Below are 24,602 nucleotides of genomic sequence, written 5' to 3' on the forward strand. Positions count from 1 at the left end.
TCACGTACTAATTAATGTGACAATTGACATGTCTCGCGAGTGAACCATCCCCAGAAAGTAGAAGTAAAATATTTATTATAGTATTTCTTGATAACATTACCATGTAAATAATTATAACAGTAGTCTTAGAATTTATATTAATGCTCGATATTAAATTTAATCGTATCTATTATTGAGCAATTAATTATAAAGAATCTATCTTACAGCTCTGTGTTATATCTCTACGCACGGTTTTCAGTCGACGTCGTACTATCAAATAAACGGATTTACTCTTACCGCATTAAGAATTGTTTCTTTCCCCTTGGCAAACATTCGACAGACATCTCGTACATAAAATCCATTTTTAAGTAAACTGCTTTGCAGTTCTATCTACCATGTAAAAATACTTTCTATTCGTATATCAAAGGAAACACGCAAATATTAACTAAAACGTTAAAAAACAATTGGTGTCGACATTAATTTAACGGGAAATCAATCAAGTTTAGCGCCATGAATTCTGATTATCTAAAGAGGCGGCGAGATTGTGACAAAGGGAAAAACAAAGCGATAAATAATTGGTGCATAATGGAAGTCCGTAGTACGTATATGCAACATACAAGAGTTATGTTTCTAACTCGATAAATTCTTTCGCACCTCTGATATTGATAGTACACTCGAACGCTCCAACCCTCGTTAGATTATCCGTGAAATCGATAAAAAGAAACTTAATTATTAATCCATAATGTAAATTTAATACAACTATGTAAATTATAAAGTCGACCCCTAATGCGAACAAGTACAAGATTGCGTAGGTAAAAGTCAATCGAACACACACAATAAGGTACAGTGGGGAATTGATTACTTCCAAACAAAGAGATATGTATATAAAACGTCGATAAACATTTACGAAGTTAATACATTTTGTTAAGCCAAAAGATAATAGTTCAATATAGCCATGTATCTGTTTGAAAGATCGTATTTCGTTGAACTTCGTCACCAACGACATAAGTAACAAATTATGAGAATTCAATGAAAACAATATTAACATGAACATTCCAACAAATATTTCAACAATAATCTCTCGATTTTCCCTCCATTCTTTTACTCGTTTTCATTGTCAGTCTATTGATCTTTCATATGTATATCTATGTATGAATACACGCCTAATTATGATTCAGCGTTGAACGTAGAGTACGAAAACCAAATCATTATAATCGGGTATACATTGGAAAGAAAGATGATGAACGACTTCGTCTGCTCGAATACTGTACGTACAAGAATAAAAAACCCGAAGGTATGTTCAGCGAAATAAGAAAAGGAGAAGGATAACGCTAACGTTGACTATCTGTACAATTAATTCGACTCGCCAGATAACTTTCCTCTTTGCATTACTTCACGCTTTAAATATACAACGCACACGATCGGTTTATCAAAAGTTGCAGTTACGGCTATCGCTAATAGCTTTCATTCTTCTCTTCCCCCATTTGTTCGTTCTTCGCGTATAATGCGAACATGCTTAATTACTTAAAATATTACGGATCATAAAATTCATTCGAAAATTAAATGTTTGAATTTCCAGATCTACGTATCTAATCGATCCCTGTTTATTTTCCGAAGAACATCTGATGCATCGAATAGAAAAACGTAAAACTATGGACAGATTGGGATCCAACAGGCACAGTTAACGAGTATTTCTTTTACGGCAATCGCTACGCGAATTCGACAAAGGGCAGTAAAAGGAGCATAATAATATCTTTTTAGTCGTATCGTGCCTCGTACGTCTTTTACATAAGCTTTGGCAAACACGCTCCATTCCTTTTTAATTATACGAATAACTACGGTAATCGTGTCTTATTCAATTATCTTGAGTTCGTCGTATTTGATCCAGAACTCGAACGAAAATTGACCAAAGAAGGTGAAGTGGTCAAGTTTCCTTCAAGTTAAAAAACATTTTACTGATACGGATTTTATGCCCATTGGGCAGATTAATTATTTTCCAAAACTCGCGTAAGGAAGTAGAGTTATTAAAAATATATGATAAACAATTCGTCCTGATTTCTCTATGTACATATACAAAATTGATTATTCGACGAATATATAAACACGTTCGGACTAATTAACGTGAAGTAATAAAAATTTATGTACTGTACAATCCATAGAAACGAAGGGGGGATAGAAGAAGAAGGGAATCAAACGGAAATATTTTATACAAATATGCTTTTTTACATCTACTTAGAACGCGTTGCAGCTTCAGCCGCACACGATCGTATCGAACGCGCGTCAACGAGATTCTTTACACAACGTCGTCGGACTGTATAGATAAGTATATCGGACGCGCAGCAAAAGCGATCGTAACATTTTATATAGGTATGTGTATGTATGTATATTTGGCGTGAACCTTTGATTCGTAGTGCTGAATGTTTACTTACTAAAAATATAGTATCCGTAATCTCGATAAAAAACGATCTTTATATCAATCATCAGTGGAAATTTAGCATTTTCTTTACAAACGATAAAACTCGTTAAACAGCCTAATAATCAAGACGCGGCGAATAACACCCAAGTAAAGACCTAAAAACGTTTTGCTTCGGAGCAAAATGCTTTTAGATTTGCATTAGGCATTGGACGCTAGCTCAAATACATCGACGCCCTGAACCATTCTGATTCCAACGACGTACCTGAACTTCATGTGCATCCGTTTAAAAACATGCGCACAATTATCATCTACGATATTTGTTCGCCGATCGGTTATTTAAAAACCGACGAATACATGTCCCTCGGGGCACTGAATAGAACAAGCATAGCTGAATTCTATGTATACTGTACATGTACATACATCGCACAATCGAAAATATACTCTTCCCACGTGTGCATTACGTACACACGTATGTATAAAATTGCTCGTCGTTTTACGAACACACTGAAGATCGTTTACTTCCGATCGTATGATAAAGTCCTCAGTCGAATTGACGATGATAATTCGATATACACGCTTGTATATGATGTAAAAAAAACTTTACTTATCGTAGGATCACGTGTGATCGTGCGTACAGTAGGCCGCCAAGACAATCTCGTGAGAACAAGATTTTTTGTTCCTCCAGTTTTGTTCTCGGGCGGAACGTTCATCGGGCGGATTTTATGGATTGTACCAAGCGATATATTTTTAATAAGATCGTCGTAAGAAATTCATTACACATCTTGTATGTAACAATTCGTATTTTACATGCAAAATATACTTTAGTAAGTAAGAAAAACTGACTTTTGTGTGTTCTTTTTCTTCTCTTCCTCGAGAGGCTTGACGGCGGTGTTGTTGCCCGGTCATTGCAACATCGGTTCATGAATAGATCATTTGAATTCCATGAAAGTGAAGAACAAAATTCCATGCGCCGAACAATCGCACCCTATGCGTTCATCATACCTTACGTTGTCGATCGTTTTCCTTTATAACTAAAGCCTTTTACACGAATTCGAACGATCGAACGAGCAATCCTGTAAACAACTCCCAGTTCGACTTTCGAATTACCTCGATATCTGCGGCTCTGTTACGCTGTTCATATCGTCATTCTTACTTCAGATTGTTTCAACAATGACTCGATTAACCCTCGCTTACGGAAGACAGCGAACTTCGAGTAGAACCGACCGTGTGATGCGTCAAATCCGGAAGATCTGCTGGCAAGCATAGTGGTATCGCGCTTGGCCCGTAAATAGCCTCTTGTTCTTCTAATTGTAATGCGAACTGCTCCTCTAGTTTCTGTAATGGAAAATTGAAAGAATTAGTATAAAACGTCTATTACGTTACTTAACAACCGATAGATATTATATTGTATCTTATCTAGAATAATTAAAGTATACGGATTTTGTAGAATCGCCGGGTTAATCATTTACTTTCTTAAACGCTTATGCTATATTTTTTGTTCGCTTTAGTTATATTGTTATTCGTGTTAACAGATGGGTTTTTTGGACTGACCTGTTGATTACCTAGTACGTCGATCGTTTCGATCATCCGGTCGTGGAATCTCTTTCCCGACATACTATCTGTTGGATTCTTAACGAAAGGAGATAACTTAACGAATAGGGAAGTAACGTAATCCAACGTACACATTGGAAACATTTACATATACACGAAAATACCCCTGATGTATGTAATATAAAGCGATTATGATCGTACATTTTACTACGTCCGATAAATATACAACATATATAGCCCAGTAAACAATTATCACCGATTCACCCTGTTATGAATTTTACTTAATAACCAGAGAGGAGAAGCTTCTCTCTCGAAACGCGACGATCACGTATGCATATGTTAACGGTAATGATACAACGAACGATAAGACTCTAATTAAACATAGACTCGGCACAAAAGTGTCGCCCGTTTCATAGTTAAGCAATCTAGGATTACGTACGAGTACTTGGTGATACTCTGTTAACTCTACCATCGTTAGTCGAACGTCCTACATTGCTTCAGAGTTTAGCTACAACTTTTACGAATGCTCTTGTGCACGGACGAACCTTGTAACGTCGCAACGTGCTCTTTTTATTCATTTTTCCTTGTGCAAAATTTCATTGATAAATTAATTAATGCCAACAACACAGTTTTGTTTAATATTTAAATGCTTAGGAAAGAAAACTATACATTTTACTTAACTTAAATAAGCTCTTATACAATTGTCGATACGTGTACATACTTGGCTTGGCTTTTTAAAGATTCCCAAGAGTTGCGACCACTTGTGCGTGTTACAAATTAAGTAGTCTCTCTGCAATATATTATTACTCGTTCAAATGTTACTCCGCGTATAAGCCCAAAACAATATATATACTTTCCTTTAACTTGTTATACAAAAATACATGAAACGCACGTAAGTGGGTGTGTGCGCGCGTATATACATATGTGGTACACATGTAATATACAGCATTTGGGAAGGCGGTAAATACGTATTACTACATAATGGAAGCAACATTAAGTAAAGCGGATGTTACTTTAAAATGCGTGAAACACAATGAGAGGCGCTCTGAAATAAAAAAAAAGGAATGCTCAAGAAGTAATACATAAACGTACTTTGAAGTAAATGTTAAATTCATCAGATGTCAAGCTGATACGCGCGAAAATGCTTTTATTTGAAAGCTCCTCTCGACAAACAACGAAAATGTTTCGGGAGGATGCACAATGGGATCAAGAACAGAGGAGTATTATCTACGAGACAAAGGGGATGGCACTAGGTCTGGTTTGGAATGACTTCGCGATAGCATGCCGTTCGTGGAAGCGGTGTCCGAACCACCAACTCTCAGCGACACACGAGGAATGGTGAACGGTGAGGGAGAATTCGGAGTGGAGCGGGGCAGACGCGGAGACTTCCTCCAGGGGTCAAAGTTAAAGGGCGGGGGGTACTCGAAAGGGGGAGAAGAGAGACCGCTAAGACCCGAGGGCAAATAGTCTCGGTAACGAGCTTCCAACGCTTCCATTTCCGCCTTCAGCTCAGCTTCTAACTTCTATAACAAGTACATTAAGACTTTATTTCAGTATGGCTGCGTGCGCTTTGCCAGAAATTCGAATAACAATCGCGGTAGATTCGTATCTCTTCCCGCTTTGATGACTGATCACTCTACGATCAACAGGAAACGGAAACCTACAACTTGCAGCACGCGCAATGCAGGAGATAATAGCAAAGAAAAAAAAGAAAAAAAGAAAAAATAATGAAATAATAGATGCAAACAGACAGGGGAAGAAGAAGAATTACGAAAAATGTGTAACAGAAAATAGCGAGAGAATAAATCTACCTGCTTTCGAGGCTTGAGTTGCGCCTTCCATTCGCGGAGCTCCTTACTATACGCCTCTTCCAATTCCTTTAACTTAAGAGTCTCGTGCTCCATCAACATCTTTCTCTTCTCATTCTGCAATTGCTCCAGCTCCTTGATCGTGGCGTCGCTTTGCGCTCTTACCTCCTCCAACTGGCGTGAATGTTTCAACTCGAATCTCTGTTGTTCGGCTCTATATCGTTTCTTCTCGTTCTCCTGGAAATTTTTCAATTTCTCCCTCTCGGCGTCGGGATCAGGAGCGATAACCGACGACATCGAAATTCTCATCGATTCCCTGAACATCATCTCCCGCGCTTTCATTTCGTTGCGAATTCTCTTCGGCAAATTTCTACGTTCGACCGTCTGTCGTTTTATCAACTCCTCCTCCTTTCGCTGATTCATTCGCTTCATCTGCTCCAATTCCTTCTCATGGCGAATCAGCATTTGATGTCTTTGCAAGAAGAAAATATCCTTCAGCTGTTTTTTCAACAGTTGCTGCTTCTCGTGTATATGCCGTTCCTCTTGCTCCCAAATGGCCGCCTCTCGGGCTCTCATCAATTGTTGTTTCTGCTGCAGGAACTGTCTCTCCATCAGGGCGATCTTTTCGCGATGACTGTCAGATAATCTTCTCAACGATAATTCGTGGCTTTCGTTAAGCTTATCCAAGAAGTGCTTCTCCCTCTCCTCGTGTTCGGTCTCCAATTTCTCTTTACGAATCTTAAACGCACTCTTTCTCTTGTCTTTCGGCATTAGATCTACCTCCTGCTTAAGCAGTCTGAGTTCTTGCTTCAAACCTTCGCGGAACTGTTTCAGGTCTCTTTCCTGCTCGCTACGTATTTTTTTCGAGGCGAGTCTAAGATCGGCTTCCTGTTGCGCCTCGGCTCGCTCGATCTGCTGTCTCTGTTGCCGAGCAAGTGTTTCCAAATCTGCTTCTGCATTCCGTTCTAAGAGCTGTCTTTCTTGTTCGAAACGTTTCTCCTGCTGATCCTTGTTGAACTGTGCCTTCTGCGACAAATCTTGAAACTGTTTCTGTTCCATCTTCTGCAGCATTTTCAATTCCCTTAGCTCTTGCTTCCTGAAGATCTGATCGTCGTAGACTTTGCCGTTCTCATCGTCGCCGTAGATTACCTTTGACGTTGTCGTGGTAACTACAACGCCATCGATCTCAAACTTTCTGGTTCGTTTCCTCGTCTTTTTCTTCAGATTCATCATCTGAATGTCTTCCTTCGTTTTCGCCTGTCGTTGCATGTCGCGATTGTAATCCGGTTTTCGTCGTAGCACCACTTCCTCTTCACCCTCCGTCGTTTGCCCCTGAATCAGACGATTTTCTTTGCTGGATTCCCTGCTGTCCTGACTAATCGTCGTCGAAATTGATTCCGCGTCGGAACGGTCGATGCTCTTACTCGGGGTGTGTGATCTCGTCGATCCGGATTCACTCTGAGACCTAGATCCTTCGAAGCTATCGGGAGACACTCTCTTCTCCTTATACTCTTTACCAGTCTCCTTCTGTTTGATCGGTTTCAAGACTTTCTCGTCGATGCGTCCAACGACCCTGGTCTTGTCATTCTTCAACATACCGTTCATCTTCCTCGAGTTTTTATCCATATTGTCGATATCCACGGACTCTACAGTCGTTCCAGCGACTATCATTTTGTTTATTTCATCTCCACTGTCGCTCTTCGTACTTGATCTCTCAATCAGACTTCCATCGCTGTGAGACGAACAAGTTCGTGCGGCCTCGTGTTTATTAAGTACCGAAGAGTTTTTGACTCGCTGCTTGTCGTCACCGACAGTAACGACGGAAACGTGACTAGTATCCTGTAATTCGTCCACGATCGGACTTACAATAAGAACCTCTGATTCGTCCAGTTTCTTGCCGACTCTCTTTGAGACGTCGGTGAGAATTATAGGTTGTTCCTGTGGAGTATATTCCAAACTGTCCAAGCTGGGGAATCCATCATCGTCGGCCGAATTTTCGTTCACTTGCGTCCTGTTCAATTCGTTTGCAACGATCACGACTTCGGACGTCGGTGACGGACGACAAGGGAGGGACGCGGCAGCCGGTGACACAGCGTCGACGAGAACCGGAGGATGAGTTGTTACCACTGTTACTTGGCTCACATTGCTTGCAAGACTATTAGATAAATCTGGACTTTCTGCTGTGATCCGGACGGTAGACGTGTTTGGACGTATTTCTTGGTCGGATTTACCTGGAAATTTACGAAGTGTCTCTTTAGTCTCATAATTTTTTTTCAAAATATTATTCGAGCAATGATCGAACGTTACTATCGTAATAATATATGACATTATCTTACCAGTGATGACGACTACGTTGTCACCGCTGCCTCTCCTCGTAATACTTCTACTTCTAATCGGAGTTGACGTGATTACCGATACGTTCACCGCTGAACCTCTCTTTTCACTTTCGGTATTCACCGTATTCTCATAATTGTATTCTCTACTTGGCCACTTTTTCTTCTCACGTTTCCCATCGAATTCATCGTTGAAGTTCTCTAACGAAACGTATCTAGAAGATCCCTCACTATGACTTTTAACGACAGATTCAGGCTTAGATTTTCCATAATCTGTTTTAACGTCTTCGGTAGAACAAGCTTTCACAATATTCTTTTCAGGTGGGGTACCCATTGAAACTTCTCGATGAGACAATGTCTCCATGGAAGACACACTCATACGCATTTCAGTGTCCATCGAGAATCGTTTCTCCAGAACCGCGTTCAGTTTATCCTCTACCGATTTTCTCTTCTCTTGTAAACTCTTGTAATTCTCTTCTATCACGGATTGTTTCTTAGATTGTAATTCGATCGGTGTTTTCTTCTCATTTCTGAAATTATATACTCTACGTACATATCCAAAGTCATTAATTAAAAAAGTGTATATTATCTAGACGTAATTGAAATTAATATAAACAAATACCTGCTCTTCTCCTCTAAGGATGACTGCTTGTTGAACACTGGTTTCGTCCAGTCTTCGGTCAATTCTGTTTTAACAGGAGCAGATTTTCTCTTTTCTTCTAATGTTAACTGCGGTCTCAACGATGAATTTACTTTACTATCTACCAACTGCTGTTTAACGTCTTTATTGGATTCGCCTAGCTTGTTTCTCTCTCTTTCGTTACTTTCAGATACATTTTTCTCTAAACTACTTAATACGTTCGGCTTCTCGCAAGTTACATCTGGATTTGCCTGTTCCTTGTCCACCATTTCCTGGGCCGATTGCAACGATTGATTTCTATCTCGTTGCTGTTTATCGCTAACCTTGGATTCATCTAACGCCTCTACATCACTCTGTTTGTCTGCGATCTTCGGAATATTTTCTTTATCTTCGGTTTTGCTATTTTGACGTATAAGGGGCGGTGGAAGAGGTGCCGGGCCTTTTTCTCGAGATATTCTACGTTCGCTCGATTCATTTGTACTAGGAGGTTTCGGTGCCTGAAAAATAAGTGGTGTTATTATCTACCTACTTCTATAAAAAATATTGGCGAATGAACTAAAAAAAATTGTACTTGTTTCTTCTCAACAGAAACGGGTATGTTGTCTTTTGATTCTGCTTTACGTAATTTCTTGTTCCTGTCCTCCTTTTCACCTTCTCTATTAATCTCTCGTTTATTGCTTTCTTCTTTTTTCGCAGACACGGGTGATGCCACAAGATTTTCCTTTTCAGAAACTACAAAAAAGAAAACAAATAGATGATTATCCCAAGAGTATATAATTTGTTCATTGAGAATATTATACTTACTCTTAACATCAGCGTCACTGCGCATAGATGCAGAGTCATCTCCGAGTTGATCCAGCTCCAGAGGAAGCTGTGACGTGCGTTGCTCCTGAAATATCAATTTTTTTGTTATTCATAAATAGATATTTAATATTAACTCCATAATCCGTAATTGACAATTGCCAGATTTATGAAAAGTACAAATCGTAAATACCAAAAAAATACAAAATGGTATTCTTACATATAATGTGAAATACTTATTCTGTATGAATGTGAAACGAAAAAGTGAGATTGCACAGACAAAAACTTAATAAAAAAAACTTAATGTACTTGTAAAATACACCGTAGTCGAATAAAAGTACGAATAGATACATAAAAATGCGTACGCATTGCAATTGTGACCAGGGATAAAAATAGCAAAGATAATAAAATGATATATAAATACAAAGGAATCCATATAGAATTCAGACTAAACAGCATTTATTGCATAAGCTACTGACCTGACAAACGCAGGGGTGATGGGGCTGGCGAGGCCCAGGAGAGCCGCATGCACAGCCAAATTATCCAAATTACAATAACAACTTTATTAGGATGTCATTAGATTAGATATTAAAAGGGGACAAATAGATGTTTGGTAACTCTTTTATAATTACAATTAAAAATAATTATTGCACAATAACGATAACTCAAATACTTGTAAATTTCAAGTGAATATAATTTCATCTCATCGATTTTACAAATTAAAAAAGACAAGCATGATTCCATAACGCATGCATGAATTTTCTTAAGACTTTATTCATGTCCGTCATGCGTGAATAAAGCAAAGTATCGTGAATGGTTCAATGAGAGAGTGAAGTGAAATTTAGTCAAGACCACATATATAAATAATACTATCATAAGTATAAACTTTACAAAACAGCTTTCGTTTATCGATTGCTTACAAATGACTAGAAAATTTGTACAATGGAAATTCGTGTCGGTTTGTTTAAAAGCAGCTTACCAATCCGTTGATATTGTTCTCTGTGTTTTTTCGCCTTTTTGGCCTTCTATCAAAATGAAAGCGTGGAACAGGGTACATATATACATGTTAATCCCCTTTATCTAAAGCTATGTACATTGCTGGCAATTAAAGAATCGCTAAGTGCTCCAGCAATAAAACATTTCTTATATATCTCTTTGATATTGACCACTCATTTATGCAGCTTTCAATCATATCCATCACACTTCAAAGAACAAATTGAGACACATATTAATAAAAGAATTACCTCTGTTTCTTCGTCAACCAATTCTTCTTCAACGACGTCGGCTTTGTACTCCAATAACAAATCCCTGACCGGCTTCGAATCCAAATTACGACTTATGAAAGGATGTTTCAATAGATCTTCTGCTGTAGGTCGCGACGTTGGATCCTTTATAAGGGCCTTTGCGATGAAATCGTTGAATTCTTTGCTCCACTTTCCAGGCTGATCAAGTTTTGGTGGATCGCTCTTTTGTATCTTAAGTAGGACACGCATCGGTGACATTTCATGATTCGGCGGTTCCATTTGGGCAAACTCTATTAAAGTAATGCCAAGCGACCAAATGTCTACCTACATATCAAGTAACATGTCGTTTTAAGAGGTATAAGAGGTTTTAACAGATCAGTTTTAAAATTGACTATATGCATAATTTAAGAATACAGTATTTACCTTAAAATCATAAGGATTATCTCTGAACGTTTCGCATAACACTACTTCTGGAGCCATCCAATATGGTGTTCCAATGAACGTGTCGTGCTTTTGTAAGGTATGTTTATTTTTTGCAGACACTCCGAAGTCGGCTGCAAATGACAAAATGAGTCTCCTTATAAATTATAATTAAGAGTATCTAAATACGAAGATCTTACCTAATTTCACTCCACCAGCCATTGTTAACAAAACATTTCCTGCCTTCAAATCCCTGTGAATGACTTTAGATTTGTGTAGAAATGCAAGACCTTTGGTCATATATTGACATATGTAAGCTATTTGCGGTTCTGTTAAAGCTTTCGCTAACTCAACCATTATGGAATCAACAGCACCTCCATCACAATACTCTATCAACATCTACAAGTTTCATCGGCGACGTTATACAAATTATAAAACGAATCTTAACACCAACAAGTGTTAAATAATTGCAAATCATACCCATAATTTGCCCTCAATAAAATACGCCTCGTGTAATTCAACAACATTCGAATGTTTGCACTCAGATAAAATATCTATTTCAATCATAAAATCACTGAGATCATCCTCTCCCTCTAGGGCACACATTTTTGCAGCGGCAAGCTGATGAGTCTGCCTGTGCTGTGCCTGTGAAATATATTAACTCTTTAATAAATTAAGTGATTGTACAAAAAGGAATTAAGCGATCAAATCATACAGAATGTTACCTTATAAACTTTCCCAAATGCTCCATCTCCCAGTTCTCCTATCATTTCCCAGAATTCTTCTGGGTTACAGTCCATTTTAATATTATTATACAATTTCTTTTTCTTGGCGTCATTTCCACCGAAGTGGAATGCCTTCTTTAGATTCGATAAGAATGACATTTTTGCGATACTTATTCAATATGTACACATGTATAAAAGTTACACTTCTTATTACATCATGTCAAAAGACTCAATGACATTTATCATTAGCAACAAACGTGTATCTTAACGCTGCATCTGGATATAAATCTCATGCAGTTATCCAATAATTTATTGTAATAGAAAAACAGTTGTATAATGTGCATATCTTCTTACATAAACTCTTATATACACTCCATTATATTAATACATTTTCTAATGAAATAGAAAATGTTTTAAGGACAAGTTTTTTGTTTATTTCCCTGTTTTATACCAGGGGATTGTATCAAACCTCTCCCACATTTTGATAACATATAGTCAATATACACTAATGAATAGGTAGATTATTTATGTAAATAATAATGCACATAGGGAAACCCATTATTAATAATCTTTTACTTTTACTTTCAATATATTTTACTGAAATTACGAACGCTGAAAAGAAAGAAGAACTATTGTTAGAAATTATTATACGCTTTTTGTCAACATTTTAATATAAATACGGATAAAATAATAATGTTACTGAGAACGTACTCATTGCTATGGTAGTGCTAATTAACAAATAGTAATCATTTGATAAAATGAAGAACGGTAGAACAGATAAGGAGCTTATCATTAGATATCACAAACGTAACGTACGATGAAAGTAACATTTCTATATATGAACATACATTTTATCAATGGGATTGATTGCATTAACACTATTACATACACATCGTTACGTATTTAATCCGAAACAATCTTTAAGAAAAACAATCTCATGTACTTATCAGATAAAGAATAAAATACGTTTCAAGCAAGAATAAGGAGTAAAGACACTTTCTACGAAAAAGAGATAGATCAAAAATCTGGTTAAAATGTCAAAATCGTCGGTCACGAGGTTGACACAATTTTGACAAGTAATCTACAGCCGTATCTGTCCGCCATCGTTTTGTAAATACACTTTCCCCGTCCTATGTGTGTGGAAAGTATACGGAAGGTAAAATTTGTCAAAACGAAGTCGAATCGGAATCATATGTCTTCGAATTTGAAAAACAATTCGACGTAAGAGGCGATACGTCCGTGAGTTTCGAACGTGAGGATAAAGATTCTTGTAAAATCATCTCTATGCTGTTTGTGTAGCCTGCAAAGGCCGAGGAATTTCTTTTAACTCGATCACTCGTATAAAGTAATAAAACGTTGTAATCTGAACAATACGAAACAGTGACACGGATAGGTCACCGGAACAATATCGGAGCGAAGAGTATCGACAAATTTTTCGCTTGAACAGTTCGATTTTTGAAAAAAATCTGTAGACACAGCCTCTGGCTCACCTTCTCTCTTAATGATCCACCGTTGACGAAATGGGCACACACCGTCTCGGTTTGTGACCGTCGACTAAACTTCCCGTACTGCACGATATCACGAACTGCGCATACCATCGAAAATTTCACCGTCCGAACTGAAACGTCCAAAGGAACGTGAAAAGTATCGTAAAATCAGCAAACTAGACGGACCCGTACGTACACGGCCATTTTCAGTAACACACGCATATCACACATTTCACTGTACCACGCCTGGAAGTGACGTAATCAATCGGCAAGTGTGCCTGTATTCTATAAGAGATTCTCGAATTTCTAAATTGATTCAATTTTTTTTCTGTAGAACGACGTTCCACTGTGTTCGTTGAAATACACTTAACGATGATCAGCATACCAACGATTATCATTAAGAAATAAATTACAGTCGAATTCACGTTCCATTTAAACCCACTATTCTATCCCAATTTTAGGACGACACAATTCTCCAAGTAATCTTATAATGAAAATCTGTTTATATATTCACGAAAATTAGACAGGCTTATAATATTAAATTACGAAATTGATTTTACGACCCAGACATACCGCTGCGACTACGGAAACCTTATAAATACGTGTAATCTTGTTAAAAGCACTGTTGTGATACAAAACATTCTTAGCACTTCGCTATACAATTACAAGGGGATCAATTATATGGAAGATACTTGATACTAAGAAAGTTATTGTTAAAACAAAAAATCTTTTCAAATTATTTAAGTAGCGTGGAAGCAAATAACGTGAATGCAGTAAACAAATGTTCAGACACAGGTTTACCAAAATCTATACGTAAAACATAAAACTACGCTCCCTTTAACTGTCTCACTGCTGCCTGCTGCTGCCCTCAATGCAGCTATTCCTAACCCACTCTTATTCATAAATATAAATAAAAACTGTTCACAGGCATGTGAATAATATGTACATTGCAAAAGGTATTTTTCATTCGTAACGTGTTTTATATAAAAATTGTAACTTCCGTGTGATTAGATACTTTAGTCTGTAAAAAATACGTAACTGTTTGTTACTCAAGTCACATTTAAACATTCGTATGTTCGTTTGTGCAAATATATTTAAAATACACGTGTTATTAATGTCATATAATTAATTTTTAATGATTAATGTAATTCCTCAAGGTACCACGATAGAACACTAAAATGCCTGGAAAGGAACGACATTTGATACGGACAATCCTTCGCAATTTTGTTGACTCTATAACACCAAATAACAGGAAGCCTAAGTTAATCGGTGAAGATTATTATGGCACGAAATATTATGAAATGCAAAACGCAGTAAATACCTCGAAACAGAAACCAGCTCGATATTTTGAGCCTGTGAACAAAAATGATTTTGAACAGAACGTGCCCGCGGAATGGGAAGCGTGGTTACGATTTCGTAGGAAAGAGCCACCAACTGTGGAAGAAGTAGAAGCAAATTATAAATTACAATTGTTAAAGAAAGAGAGAGCTGCACAATTAGAAGCAACATATTCTGAAAAGAAACAGTTGGATGTTCCTGCTAAAGATGATGAAAAATCATTTCCTGTTTACGAGGAATATAAAAATTTTGGTAAAGATTATAAGGTGAAATATTAGAATTTTGAGTTGGGAATAAATAATTAGACGTAAATAACATACCTCTAATTTAATCATTATGCACGTACCTCTGGAATGTGCAAAATTAATGAAATGTCTAGTAAATATGTACAAACTTTATTGTAACATATAGTGGTATTATGACATAATTTATGCATGTATTACTTGTCTGTAGTCTATGAATAAAACAATTCTCTGATACCCTATATCTCTATGCATATACACTTGGACATAATCTTCAGTAAGTTGTAAACTAATTCTCTTCGAACAAAAATAAACAGTAGTGATACTAAATTTAAACGGAATATCTATCGTTCTTATACACAGCTTTCATGGTAGTGTTCGTTCAATCTTGATCTCTCTCGTCGAGCACGACTGCTCGAGAATTCATTTTAAACGTGTCATCTTATCACGTGTTGACAAGACCAGTTCTGATTGACCTACTGACTTTAAATGTAGGGAAGTCTAGATGAATCAAAAATTAGAAGTCCTAGTAAAGAACTAGTCCTTTTCGAAAGAAGACAGACTATGATTGTTGAGACTTTCAAGAAGTAGTATGTACTTCTCGCATTAACGTACAGAACATCAGTCAACGATAGTTATAAATTCTTTCGTTCGAAAGAAACTGACGGAATTGAGAAGGTGCCAAGTACCTCGTGATCAACCAGAGAAGTCACTATTATCGAACAGAGCTTGATCATATAGTTCTCCCTTTACTAATCGGCCACCGAAGTATCGGCCATTTAAGGAATCTCTTGCACGCTCCGCCTCTGAAACAATTATAGAATATAGATATAGGAAAACACAGGGCATCGAAAATAGAAACAAATAATTGCGTCACAAGCTTACCGCTCATCTGAGAGAATTCGACAAAAATTTTTACAATAACTTCTGCGTCTTCGTCATCTTCGGATTGTCGTTCATTATAAATAATAACCCTTTCTACAACTCCGAACTTGGAGCATTCATCTTGAATCTCTTCTTGTAAACTCTCGTCCACATCTTCCGGTGCAACCATATTTCGTAGTATAACAACTCGGGATTCAACTTTGCGCATAAGTTTCTGCATAACAAGATGACGTGCGCTTTGTCCTTTGATCGACATGTTTTCTTGTTGTTGCAACGTTTGCGGTTCCGTTTCTTCTAGCAACTTCTTTTGTAATTCCTCTTGCTGTTTCTGGTGAGCTGCCTGCTCTTGCGCTCGCCTCATTATATCGGTATTTGTCGTGGTTGTAACTGGTATCTGGCAACGCGTTATTTAGAATAATTCAAATGCCATCACCATTTCATATGTGCATTCGAACTTACTATACTTACAACTGGAGTTCCGACTATGGTAGGTGCAACGACAGCCGGAGGTGGAATGACAACTGGCTGACCAGGTATGGGTTGTATTATCGCTGGAGGCCGAGTTAATGTTTGTGGTATCGCTATACCAGGCGGAGGTATAACAGGCGCTGCTGTTGCTATAGTAGGCGGTGCCATTATTGTCGCGGGGGCAATTGTTGGTCTTACTATGCCGGGCAAAGCTATGTACAAGATATGAAGAAAAACCCTTAAGAATACATCAATCATTTAAATTAATTTTGAATACATACCTTGATTTAGGATCGGCGGAGCAGCTGCTCCGAGTTTCGTCAAACCAAGGGCAACTGCATTGCTAGCTACCGCGTCCATCGCTTGAATCTTTGCGGTTGCAGCAGCAGCTGCAACAGCGGCTGCAGTGGGCATCATACTGGTTCCGCTGGGCGGACCCATAAGAGCATTTGGTGGTGTGATAGCTCTGCCCACTCGCAAGTACTGTCCGCCTAGGTCGAATAAATTCATCGACGCGATAGCTTCTAGGGCAGCTTGCATAGTCTCGTATTCGATAAAGCCGTATCCTTTGTGTCGGTGAGGTGAACTTCCTTGCGCTAGTTTGCAATACGTAATAGGGCCAAACGCTTCGAATACGGATTTAATGTCATCTTCGGTTAAATCTTGATGAATAGACGCGATGTAAATGCGATTATAATGTTTACTCTCCTCAGTAATTTCATCTATGACCGATTGAGCTTGGGGCATGTTTGACGGGCGCCCCACAACCTGAAGATAACAAGAAGATTCAGAGAAAATATTTTCAACGATAAAAATAATAATATTTGTAACGAATCTGTCTAGAGTATCAATATCTTAATTAAAAAAATACATATTTGGAATCAGGACTAGGAATAGAAGCTACATTTTCTTTGCTTGACTTTACTTTTTCTCGCTTTGAATTATCATAATGGTAGAATCGATTGCTATGTACTAAGTAAAAAAAAGATTTCGTATCGGATAAGACTAAATAAAAATTTGCCGACCTCCGGCGGGATGATAGGATTGCAGGGGGACAGGAAATTCGTTATATAGGTACGTCCCGCTACCTTGATGTTACGTCCACCAATCATGACACCATTCATTTGTTCCAAAGCAAGTTGTGCTGCTTCAGGTATCTCGTATTCGACGAACGCAAATCCCTTGTGCTTCTGCGTAACAGGATCCCAAGACATGTTGATCGACTTTATAGGACCAAAAGGCAAGAAAGCTTGCCTGATCGTATCCTCTTTTAATTCGAAACTGATGCTGCCCACATATACCCTGTCATATAGGAATTTCATTTCAGATGTCTCAATTGCCCTTTCTTTATATCAAACCGAAGTTTTTCCTTTCTCTTTCATTTGTTTTATCTATTTCTATAGCGTACAGGCAATTCTATCTTTTCGAAGTTGAGTACAAAGGAAAAGAAACATTTCAACAATTTAAGCATATTGAACAATACGAATAGATATTGCAAATGTCAATTTGCAGTATAGTAATAATTAATACGCTAATTTAGATAGTATACGATCTTCTCAAATTCTAGAGGAAATTCTCTTAGTACAATACTCAATTTACTTATCGCACCAATTCTTGATAGGAACAGTACGTATTCAATTATCAAATAATAAGAATTCTTATAAAACCTAGAGTTCAATTTTAAAGATAATATAAAATGAATATTGAAAATTATATCTTCTACTTGAGACGATGAATCTCGAGGGCGAAATTCGGAGGGCTAAGACAAAGAACAAACAAACCTGCACATGAGGGCGAGAGCCTGCTGTCTCTGCACCTGATTCCGTTGACTAGCCATTTGCTGCAACACAAAGGACCATAGGCCTTCTATTGATATCCCTCCCCCTTACATACACCGTGTCTCGTTCATCTCAAAAATTCCCCAAGCTCTTTTACCATTCCATCTTCGTTGCTCAACTACTCTTTTTCAGGAGATTACAGGCTTGCATTTTTTTAAACAAAGTTAGGAAACATATGAATTCAATATCTGTACAACTAAATACCAGATGCACCATGAAACTGCACTTGAGAATGTTTTGGCTCGTATCCAGAACACGATGTTAAACGTGTTAGTTTCTTGTTCAATCAAAGTCTCGATATTATGTTACAAAAACTCCAAGTTAAACCGATGAGTAAGCTGTTAATAACAAATGTTCAAGTTAAAGTAAACTGAAACCAGAAAATAATTCGATTTTTAACGTTGTATTCCAAATACAAGCCAGCAAGCTTTAAGTAACGTTCGACAAGCTCGTTGAAAAGAAAAGAAACGAAAGAGTAGTGGAGCTCGGAAGTGCGTATCGATTATTTTTTATTCTCAAATCGTCCAGAGATTCATGCACAAAAACTTGTCCTCCTTCGCGTTGGTACAGCTCTGCTCCCGCCGACTACTATCTCAATATATCTAACCTTCGCTTACAGTAGTAACTCAGGGAAACGTTTAGGAGTGTTTGATCATAAGGCGGTTTTCGTATCGTTTCTGTCTTGACTTGGTTGACACTAACCTGCACATTAGCAATAAAACTTGCTGCCGCAGGACCAACTTATTCTTCTGCGGGGAGAAAAAATTAACCGATCAGAGTGAGGTTCTAGTGTTCGTTTCTTTTTTAAATTTCTGTTATAGGTATTATGTTTTTTACTTTACTCGCTCGTCATAACGAACACAGGTCGACAAATTTTGATTGCGAAATTTTTATTCTTATACATTACTCGGCGGGGCGAGCTAAATTGCAAGGACAAACGTGAGCGTGAAGCGTTATGAGCACAGTTTTATCAATTTCTCTTTTCTATTTTTTTAATATATATGATTGGCAAAGAGCTAAATAGAGGAAGAAATGTAAATCCAACATTTAATACACGATACTTTTTGAGACAAAAAAGAACCCCATTTTAATACATCGTTTCTATATAAATATATACGTTAAATCCATTGTGCATTCGTATAAACCAACATTTAATTGAGAGAATAGTTATCCAACTCAACGACAGACACAAGAACGAAAAAAATTAACGGAACGTATGCAGATTGTTTCATTAGTCTTTTTCTTGTTAATAAAACAGTTGATCGATTACCTTGTCATTCATCTTGGAACACGTGACAATTACGTGGAGAAAAACAATTTCTATCATGTAGAAATATGTGAATGTACAATGGAAACGTAGAATGTATGTTAGGCGAGTAAAGTTTGTTAGCGTCGTGTTCCAAAGTTACCTGTTGTTGATGCGCGAGGGTCTGCTTCATCAGTACCATTTTGATGCTCTGTTCCATCGCATACTTTTTTGCTCTATTTACTGTGTCCTGTTGTTCAGACGTTATTTTTGGAAGACCTGCGCCTAGAATACCAGGTAACGTAAGGTATTTAGCTCCGGGTCCTACAATCAAAAATCAGTATTATTTGTAAAACAATTTACGTCTGATTAAACGATACGCTCACTAAACGATATGCTCTCAGATCTTATCAGCTATTTGTCCACTAAAGCTAATATCAACTCTCGATACAACTTGAATCGAAGCGACAAATTTTATATGTCACCATTATTTTATATACATCATGTGCAGTTGTTAGAAAATTTAAACGACATTATAATTTTACATACCAGCAACGACTTGTCCGATTTGATTAAGATCATATATAGGCCCAGGCAAGAACTCTGTTGCATTTCCTACGAAGAAAATTTGCATTAGATAAACGCGTAATATAATAGCAATTACATTTAGTACGTCCACCATCACACACATATACGAATTCTTTGAAGAACAATATCATTCTTTTTTTTCTTATTCCATATTTCATTTAGTTGATGATAGAGGTACTAGAACAATTCATAATTATATACTAATATAGAGATTTCGCTTGTTTTACATTTTTTTTTCGTTTTTTTACGTTTCGCTTTTTTACGTGTCCAACCTTATGACTTGACATAAGAACATCTAATGTTCGTTGTACAAATATACTGTCAAACTTTTTGTAAATATCGATATTTCATCAATCTCTATAAAAACATTGAAATATGAGCAAAGAGTGAAAGAAATGACTTAAAAAGAGATGAAAAAAGTAAGGACGTCGTGCAACAGTTCCCACTGCAGTAGAATCATCCTCCGAACTGTAAGTTCAAAGAAATTAAAACAGTCAGGAACAATAACGGTATATTTGTAAAGTATAAACGTATATACACAGCTACATGTATATACTCGTATACATATTTCAGAAGAGATGAAATCTCTTCTTCCTTCTCTTTACGCCATTGAAATAAAAATGACTTTATATCTTGACAGACGAGGAACGATAAAATTCCAAAATTCAATTTAAAATGAAAGTTTACGAGGAACCAACTGCAAACGCAATTATTCGTGTTAAGGTTTCGTTTAAATTTCGTTACTGTTCGCACTACATCAGCCCCGAAAAAAGACTACCGATAACTAGATTAGGTTTCGTATGTTAACCAATTTGGTCTGCTAGTCTCTGAAACAGAAATCAGAACACGTTGAAACACGTTTCTTTCTCTCTTTTTATGACTTTTGCAGTTTCACGAATCGATATACTATTAGACTTTGTTCGATTTGCTTAACGGCTAACCGTGTTCTGGGCTGAGCAATGATGGTTGTGCGCAAACTATCCGAGATTGAGGCGACGCACAAATCTGTAAGCACAAAGCAAAGGAGAATACTCTCAGTGCATTTTCTGCGCCATTTTCTTACAGTTTGCCTTTTCCAACCTACCACGCATTTATCCCTAACGCGTTCTATTGCGGCAATGGCGATCCTATTTGTAAAACAATACGTTTGCTCCTCTAACGCGATTCACCTTACGGAAAAATATACTTTTTTCGTGTTGTATGTACCCTATTCAAATAACTTTCTTTGCTTGCAACGAGTATGCTTCCTTTAACGATAAAGTGTACAAAGGTTTGATAAGGACAAAAATATGATGAACATTGAGCATACCACAGAAAAAATATATCGCCATTGCACCTCCTATTTATAAGCCTCCAATCTTTGGGGTCTTCTAGGGTTTGTATCTTCATAACAGAAATCAGAAATGTATTCTTTGTTCTCACAGAAAGAATAAATGTCCTCAACCATCGATATTTAAAACTGTTCTTGTTCCCATGAAATATTGTACAGAGGCTTATAATTAGGATGAAAGAAGTCTACCCTAGAATGCTGACCTATCTAAGATAAGCATCGTATTTGGTACTCGACAATAGATGCTGTGTCAGTGGGAGTTTTCAAAACTCTGATTTGTTCTGTTCAACGAATGTAGCGTTCTCTTTCTTTGTTTGGCGCACGCTCATGATCACAGCTCAGTCGTAGGCCACAGATTCTGTACTGTCTCTCCGCTGTAACATCTCAGAACAGAAGGACAACCAAACATTAGTCTTATAGAGGGCCAACGATCACCTATTAACCCTAGCCTACCAAAATACATTCTGAAACTGCAATAGACCTCTCAACACTTATAGCTTGCCAGCATTTTAATAGAAAGCTAGCACTTGATTTGCCAAGTAATTAATAAATGTTTTGTCGTTCATCATTTTCCTTTGCTTAGAGATATATTATTGTTTGTTGTTGCTTCTGTGTTCACGGTTTCCAGTCGTACGCTTAATCTATTGGTGTAGATTAGGAGTAAACACTCATCTGGGAATATTAGCAATGTACCTTCAACTTTAGGTTTCTTGTTCGGGGGCTCCACATTATTCTGAGATGCTGGTGCCTAAAAAAACACATTACAATAATGAATATAGATCGTAATTCAAATTCATTAATGTTATTATAACTTTTAATATAATTGTATGAACAAGATCGATTTCGTTACAATAAAGAAATTTCAAATATGTATAACAATCGATTAGGGGGCAAATTATTGATGATTATATGATAAAGAAATATGTTGATGTCGGATAATTGAACGATTTAGGAATGTTAATAAGCATGTTAGAAGCAGTTTACAACCGCCATCATGGTCATGAAAGATCCGACTTCAACCGATTCGTATTCTGTAGCAATTATTATAGCAATTACACTTACCATGGCCATCGCTCCGTTCATTGTTCCTGGTACTCTGTTAAAAACGGAACAACTGCTATTAGATATTCTTTTGAAGACAGATATTGACTAATTTGGCACAAGTAACTTACATGCAGAACGATACGTACGAAGCTGTACGAAACTTCCCTTCACGGAAGTGTCATAAGTACTACGTACATCGTAGTAATAACGTTATTTTTCATTGTGCACTAGTTGTGTGTACGAACGTATTAATAGTCATTAGTGAATAGGCAAATTAATTATAGAAGATTAAATAAAAATAGTATTAATAGTTCCTACGTTGTACAAATATTTGTTTTGTCCTTAACTTCGGCTCTTTTATGCTAATTGCGATTTGACTATAGTGGTGGGTTTGTGACAAGATACAGACATGTGCATGTATATGTATTTAATGGTTAGAGATTAAGTAGCCTGTTTTCTTTTAAAAGTGATCACCAAATTTCGATGGATCCTAACGACATTCAAATTAGATCGATTAATAAGGAAAAGGTGAAATACATTTACATAATTCCACTGAAATAAATAACTTTTCATACGTTTCTGAATATGCCTCAATTGTTAGCTTGGCACATGGCATTTTCTTCATACTTATTAATTACGAATATGAATTTAGTTCAGTAAAACATTTATGGCTTATGCTTGTTACAGGGCAAAGGTCTCTTTGCTGTTCGATCATTCAAAGATGGGGATACGATCTTCGAAGAGAAACCTTTAATTTGCTGTCAATTTGCATGGAATCAGGAGTATAAATACTTAGCTTGTGACAATTGTTTAAAACCTTTAGAAACTGCTGAGGAAAATGTGCGTAGATTAACTGGGAATTCAACAATTATTTTACCTCATCCAGAATGCTGTGAAACAAAAAAAGATTTAATCACTGAATGTGCCGAATGTGACACAAAATATTGTAGTGTTGAATGCCAAAATGAAGCCTTTTCAAGGTGACTTTTAAATTCCATGAGTATGTTATTAATCATAATGAGAAGATAATCGTGTAAACTATACTATTGCAGGTATCATAAGATAATCTGTTTAAGATCAAAAGAAAAGGATGAATCTCATCCTTTAGTGCAATTAACTGAAACATGGAAGCAAATGCATTATCCACCGGAAACGGCAACGATAATGTTGTTAGTTAAAATAGTAGCTCTTATTAATCAAGCTAGTAATAAAGAGGATCTACTTTCAATATTTTCCCAATTTTGTCAACGTACAATCAATGACACAGACGATATTATACATAAGTTGTTAGGAGAAGAATTTGTTTCTCAACTGGACGTACTCAGACAAATGATGTTAAAAGCTGTAAATACAGACTTTACAGAACAAGTAGGTACTGTAAATACATCATTTGAAGAAGTATTAGATTACAGGAAGATATGAGGTCATTTTAATTTATAGTGGTTCACACCAGAAGGCTTTAAAAGTCTGTGGGCTTTAGTAGGTACAAATGGTCAAGGAATTGGAACCAGTGCGTTTAGTCGTTGGGTTAAAAATGTATCTGCTTTGGAATTGCCGAGGGATGAAAGAATTCATGTCGATAAATTGATAGATCGAATTTACGATGATATGGACAGAGGTAAATTCTATCGAGGTGTAGTAGTAGTAATAGGAGCAACTTTGTTTTACTGTCTCTGTTATTCTTTTCAGAGGTGTCCTTCTTCCTAAATAATGAAGGTTCTGGTCTTTATGTTCTCCAATCTTCGGTAAATCATAGTTGCGTACCCAACGCGGTTGTAGAGTTTCCTTATTCGAACAACGTGTTGGCTTTAAAAGCAACACGCGATATTCAACCGGAGGAGGAAATCTGTATAAGTTATCTCGGTGAATGTTGTCTAGAAAGGAGTAGACATTCTCGATGGAAGATTTTAAGTTCTCAATATTTGTTTCATTGTTATTGTAAAAAGTGTTTGTCACAAGCCAACGATCCAGATGAAACATCAGAAGATGATGACGATATGATGGAAGATGATGACAATTAAAAATATGTATTTTTATAGTACATGTGCACATAAATAAATTTTTTAATGTCTGTATGCTCCACATTACGAATTATTCCTATGATGTAATTTTATGAAGAATGTTTTCACTGTTTTATAACTTGGTTTTACAATCGTACTAAAGTAGGTGTTGCATACAAAATACGCTTTATGTACAACTAGTTATGATAAAATACATTT

At 36.9% G+C, this 24,602-nt stretch overlaps 4 protein-coding genes across 24 annotated transcripts; 2 read left to right on the top strand and 2 right to left on the bottom strand.

Moving 5' to 3' along the window:
* Positions 1-150: 150 nt before the first annotated feature.
* Slik (Sterile20-like kinase) lies at positions 151-14,140 on the bottom strand. Of its 11 annotated transcripts, XM_026816701.1 has the most exons (16): positions 13,408-14,140; positions 11,918-12,529; positions 11,673-11,837; positions 11,393-11,591; positions 11,196-11,326; positions 10,773-11,096; positions 10,508-10,553; positions 10,008-10,063; positions 9,532-9,616; positions 9,299-9,459; positions 8,710-9,224; positions 8,091-8,632; positions 5,758-7,985; positions 4,668-4,736; positions 3,549-3,730; positions 151-3,468 (listed from the first exon to the last, which is right to left on the bottom strand). In XM_026816701.1, exons 2-15 carry the CDS (start codon positions 12,074-12,076, stop codon positions 3,575-3,577), a joined length of 4,836 nt encoding a protein of 1,611 aa, XP_026672502.1. In that variant the 5' UTR covers positions 12,077-12,529; positions 13,408-14,140; the 3' UTR covers positions 151-3,468; positions 3,549-3,574. The 11 variants fall into 11 exon arrangements, with proteins under 11 accessions (XP_026672502.1, XP_026672501.1, XP_026672504.1 ...); XM_026816700.1 differs by having other exon boundaries at positions 151-3,730; XM_026816697.1 differs by lacking the exons at positions 151-3,468; positions 3,549-3,730 and having other exon boundaries at positions 4,643-5,469; positions 11,918-12,193; positions 12,272-12,529.
* LOC108628810 (NADH dehydrogenase [ubiquinone] 1 alpha subcomplex assembly factor 2) lies at positions 13,574-15,226 on the top strand. Of its 3 annotated transcripts, none has more exons than XM_026816716.1 (2): positions 13,574-13,592; positions 14,562-15,226. In XM_026816716.1, exon 2 carries the CDS (start codon positions 14,583-14,585, stop codon positions 15,018-15,020), a length of 438 nt encoding a protein of 145 aa, XP_026672517.1. In that variant the 5' UTR covers positions 13,574-13,592; positions 14,562-14,582; the 3' UTR covers positions 15,021-15,226. The 3 variants fall into 3 exon arrangements, with proteins under 3 accessions (XP_026672517.1, XP_017886477.1, XP_017886478.1); XM_018030988.2 differs by lacking the exon at positions 13,574-13,592 and adding an exon at positions 14,266-14,360; XM_018030989.2 differs by lacking the exon at positions 13,574-13,592 and adding an exon at positions 14,367-14,474.
* Positions 15,122-22,581, bottom strand: hfp (Poly(U)-binding-splicing factor hfp). Of its 9 annotated transcripts, none has more exons than XM_026816705.1 (12): positions 22,402-22,438; positions 22,033-22,087; positions 21,572-21,722; positions 20,951-21,014; positions 19,971-20,836; positions 19,585-19,745; positions 18,119-18,177; positions 17,426-17,639; positions 16,619-17,105; positions 16,329-16,549; positions 15,870-16,263; positions 15,122-15,790 (listed from the first exon to the last, which is right to left on the bottom strand). In XM_026816705.1, the coding sequence occupies exons 5-12, from the start codon at positions 20,110-20,112 to the stop codon at positions 15,681-15,683; spliced, it is 1,788 nt and encodes a 595-aa protein (XP_026672506.1). In that variant the 5' UTR covers positions 20,113-20,836; positions 20,951-21,014; positions 21,572-21,722; positions 22,033-22,087; positions 22,402-22,438; the 3' UTR covers positions 15,122-15,680. The 9 variants fall into 9 exon arrangements, with proteins under 9 accessions (XP_026672506.1, XP_026672505.1, XP_026672507.1 ...); XM_026816704.1 differs by having other exon boundaries at positions 21,543-21,722; XM_026816706.1 differs by lacking the exons at positions 20,951-21,014; positions 21,572-21,722 and adding an exon at positions 22,512-22,581 and having other exon boundaries at positions 19,971-20,036; positions 22,402-22,435.
* A 170-nt stretch (positions 22,582-22,751) lies between these two features.
* Positions 22,752-24,465, top strand: Smyd5 (SET and MYND domain containing, class 5). Its single transcript, XM_018030819.2, has 5 exons — positions 22,752-22,911; positions 23,071-23,363; positions 23,436-23,751; positions 23,824-24,001; positions 24,073-24,465. Exons 1-5 carry the CDS (start codon positions 22,867-22,869, stop codon positions 24,402-24,404), a joined length of 1,164 nt encoding a protein of 387 aa, XP_017886308.1. The 5' UTR covers positions 22,752-22,866; the 3' UTR covers positions 24,405-24,465.
* The last annotated feature ends 137 nt before the right edge of the window (positions 24,466-24,602 follow it).

Source organism: Ceratina calcarata, unplaced genomic scaffold (genome assembly GCF_001652005.2).
Source record: "Ceratina calcarata isolate Rehan_Ccalc_2016 unplaced genomic scaffold, ASM165200v1 scaffold54, whole genome shotgun sequence".
NCBI classification, from domain to species: domain Eukaryota; kingdom Metazoa; phylum Arthropoda; class Insecta; order Hymenoptera; family Apidae; genus Ceratina; species Ceratina calcarata.

Coding starts and splice junctions, on each gene's coding strand:
- Slik (XM_026816697.1), bottom strand. CDS start 12,076: ATGTCATTCTTATCGAATCTAAAGAAGGCATTCCACTTCGGTGGAAAT. Junction 11,327..11,392: donor GGCTGGTGGAGTGAAATTAG/GTAAGATCTTCG, acceptor TGTCATTTGCAG/CCGACTTCGGAGTGTCTGCA. Junction 5,470..5,757: donor AACTCAAGCCTCGAAAGCAG/GTAGATTTATTC, acceptor TACTTGTTATAG/AAGTTAGAAGCTGAGCTGAA.
- hfp (XM_026816706.1), bottom strand. CDS start 22,422: ATGAACGGAGCGATGGCCATG. Junction 19,746..19,970: donor AATCGGACAAGTCGTTGCTG/GTATGTAAAATT, acceptor TTTTGATTGTAG/GACCCGGAGCTAAATACCTT. Junction 15,791..15,869: donor CGAATTCTCTCAGATGAGCG/GTAAGCTTGTGA, acceptor TAATTGTTTCAG/AGGCGGAGCGTGCAAGAGAT.
- LOC108628810 (XM_026816716.1), top strand. CDS start 14,583: ATGCCTGGAAAGGAACGACATTTGATACGGACAATCCTTCGCAATTTT.
- Smyd5 (XM_018030819.2), top strand. CDS start 22,867: ATGGATCCTAACGACATTCAAATTAGATCGATTAATAAGGAAAAG. Junction 22,912..23,070: donor GATCGATTAATAAGGAAAAG/GTGAAATACATT, acceptor TGCTTGTTACAG/GGCAAAGGTCTCTTTGCTGT. Junction 24,002..24,072: donor TTACGATGATATGGACAGAG/GTAAATTCTATC, acceptor TATTCTTTTCAG/AGGTGTCCTTCTTCCTAAAT.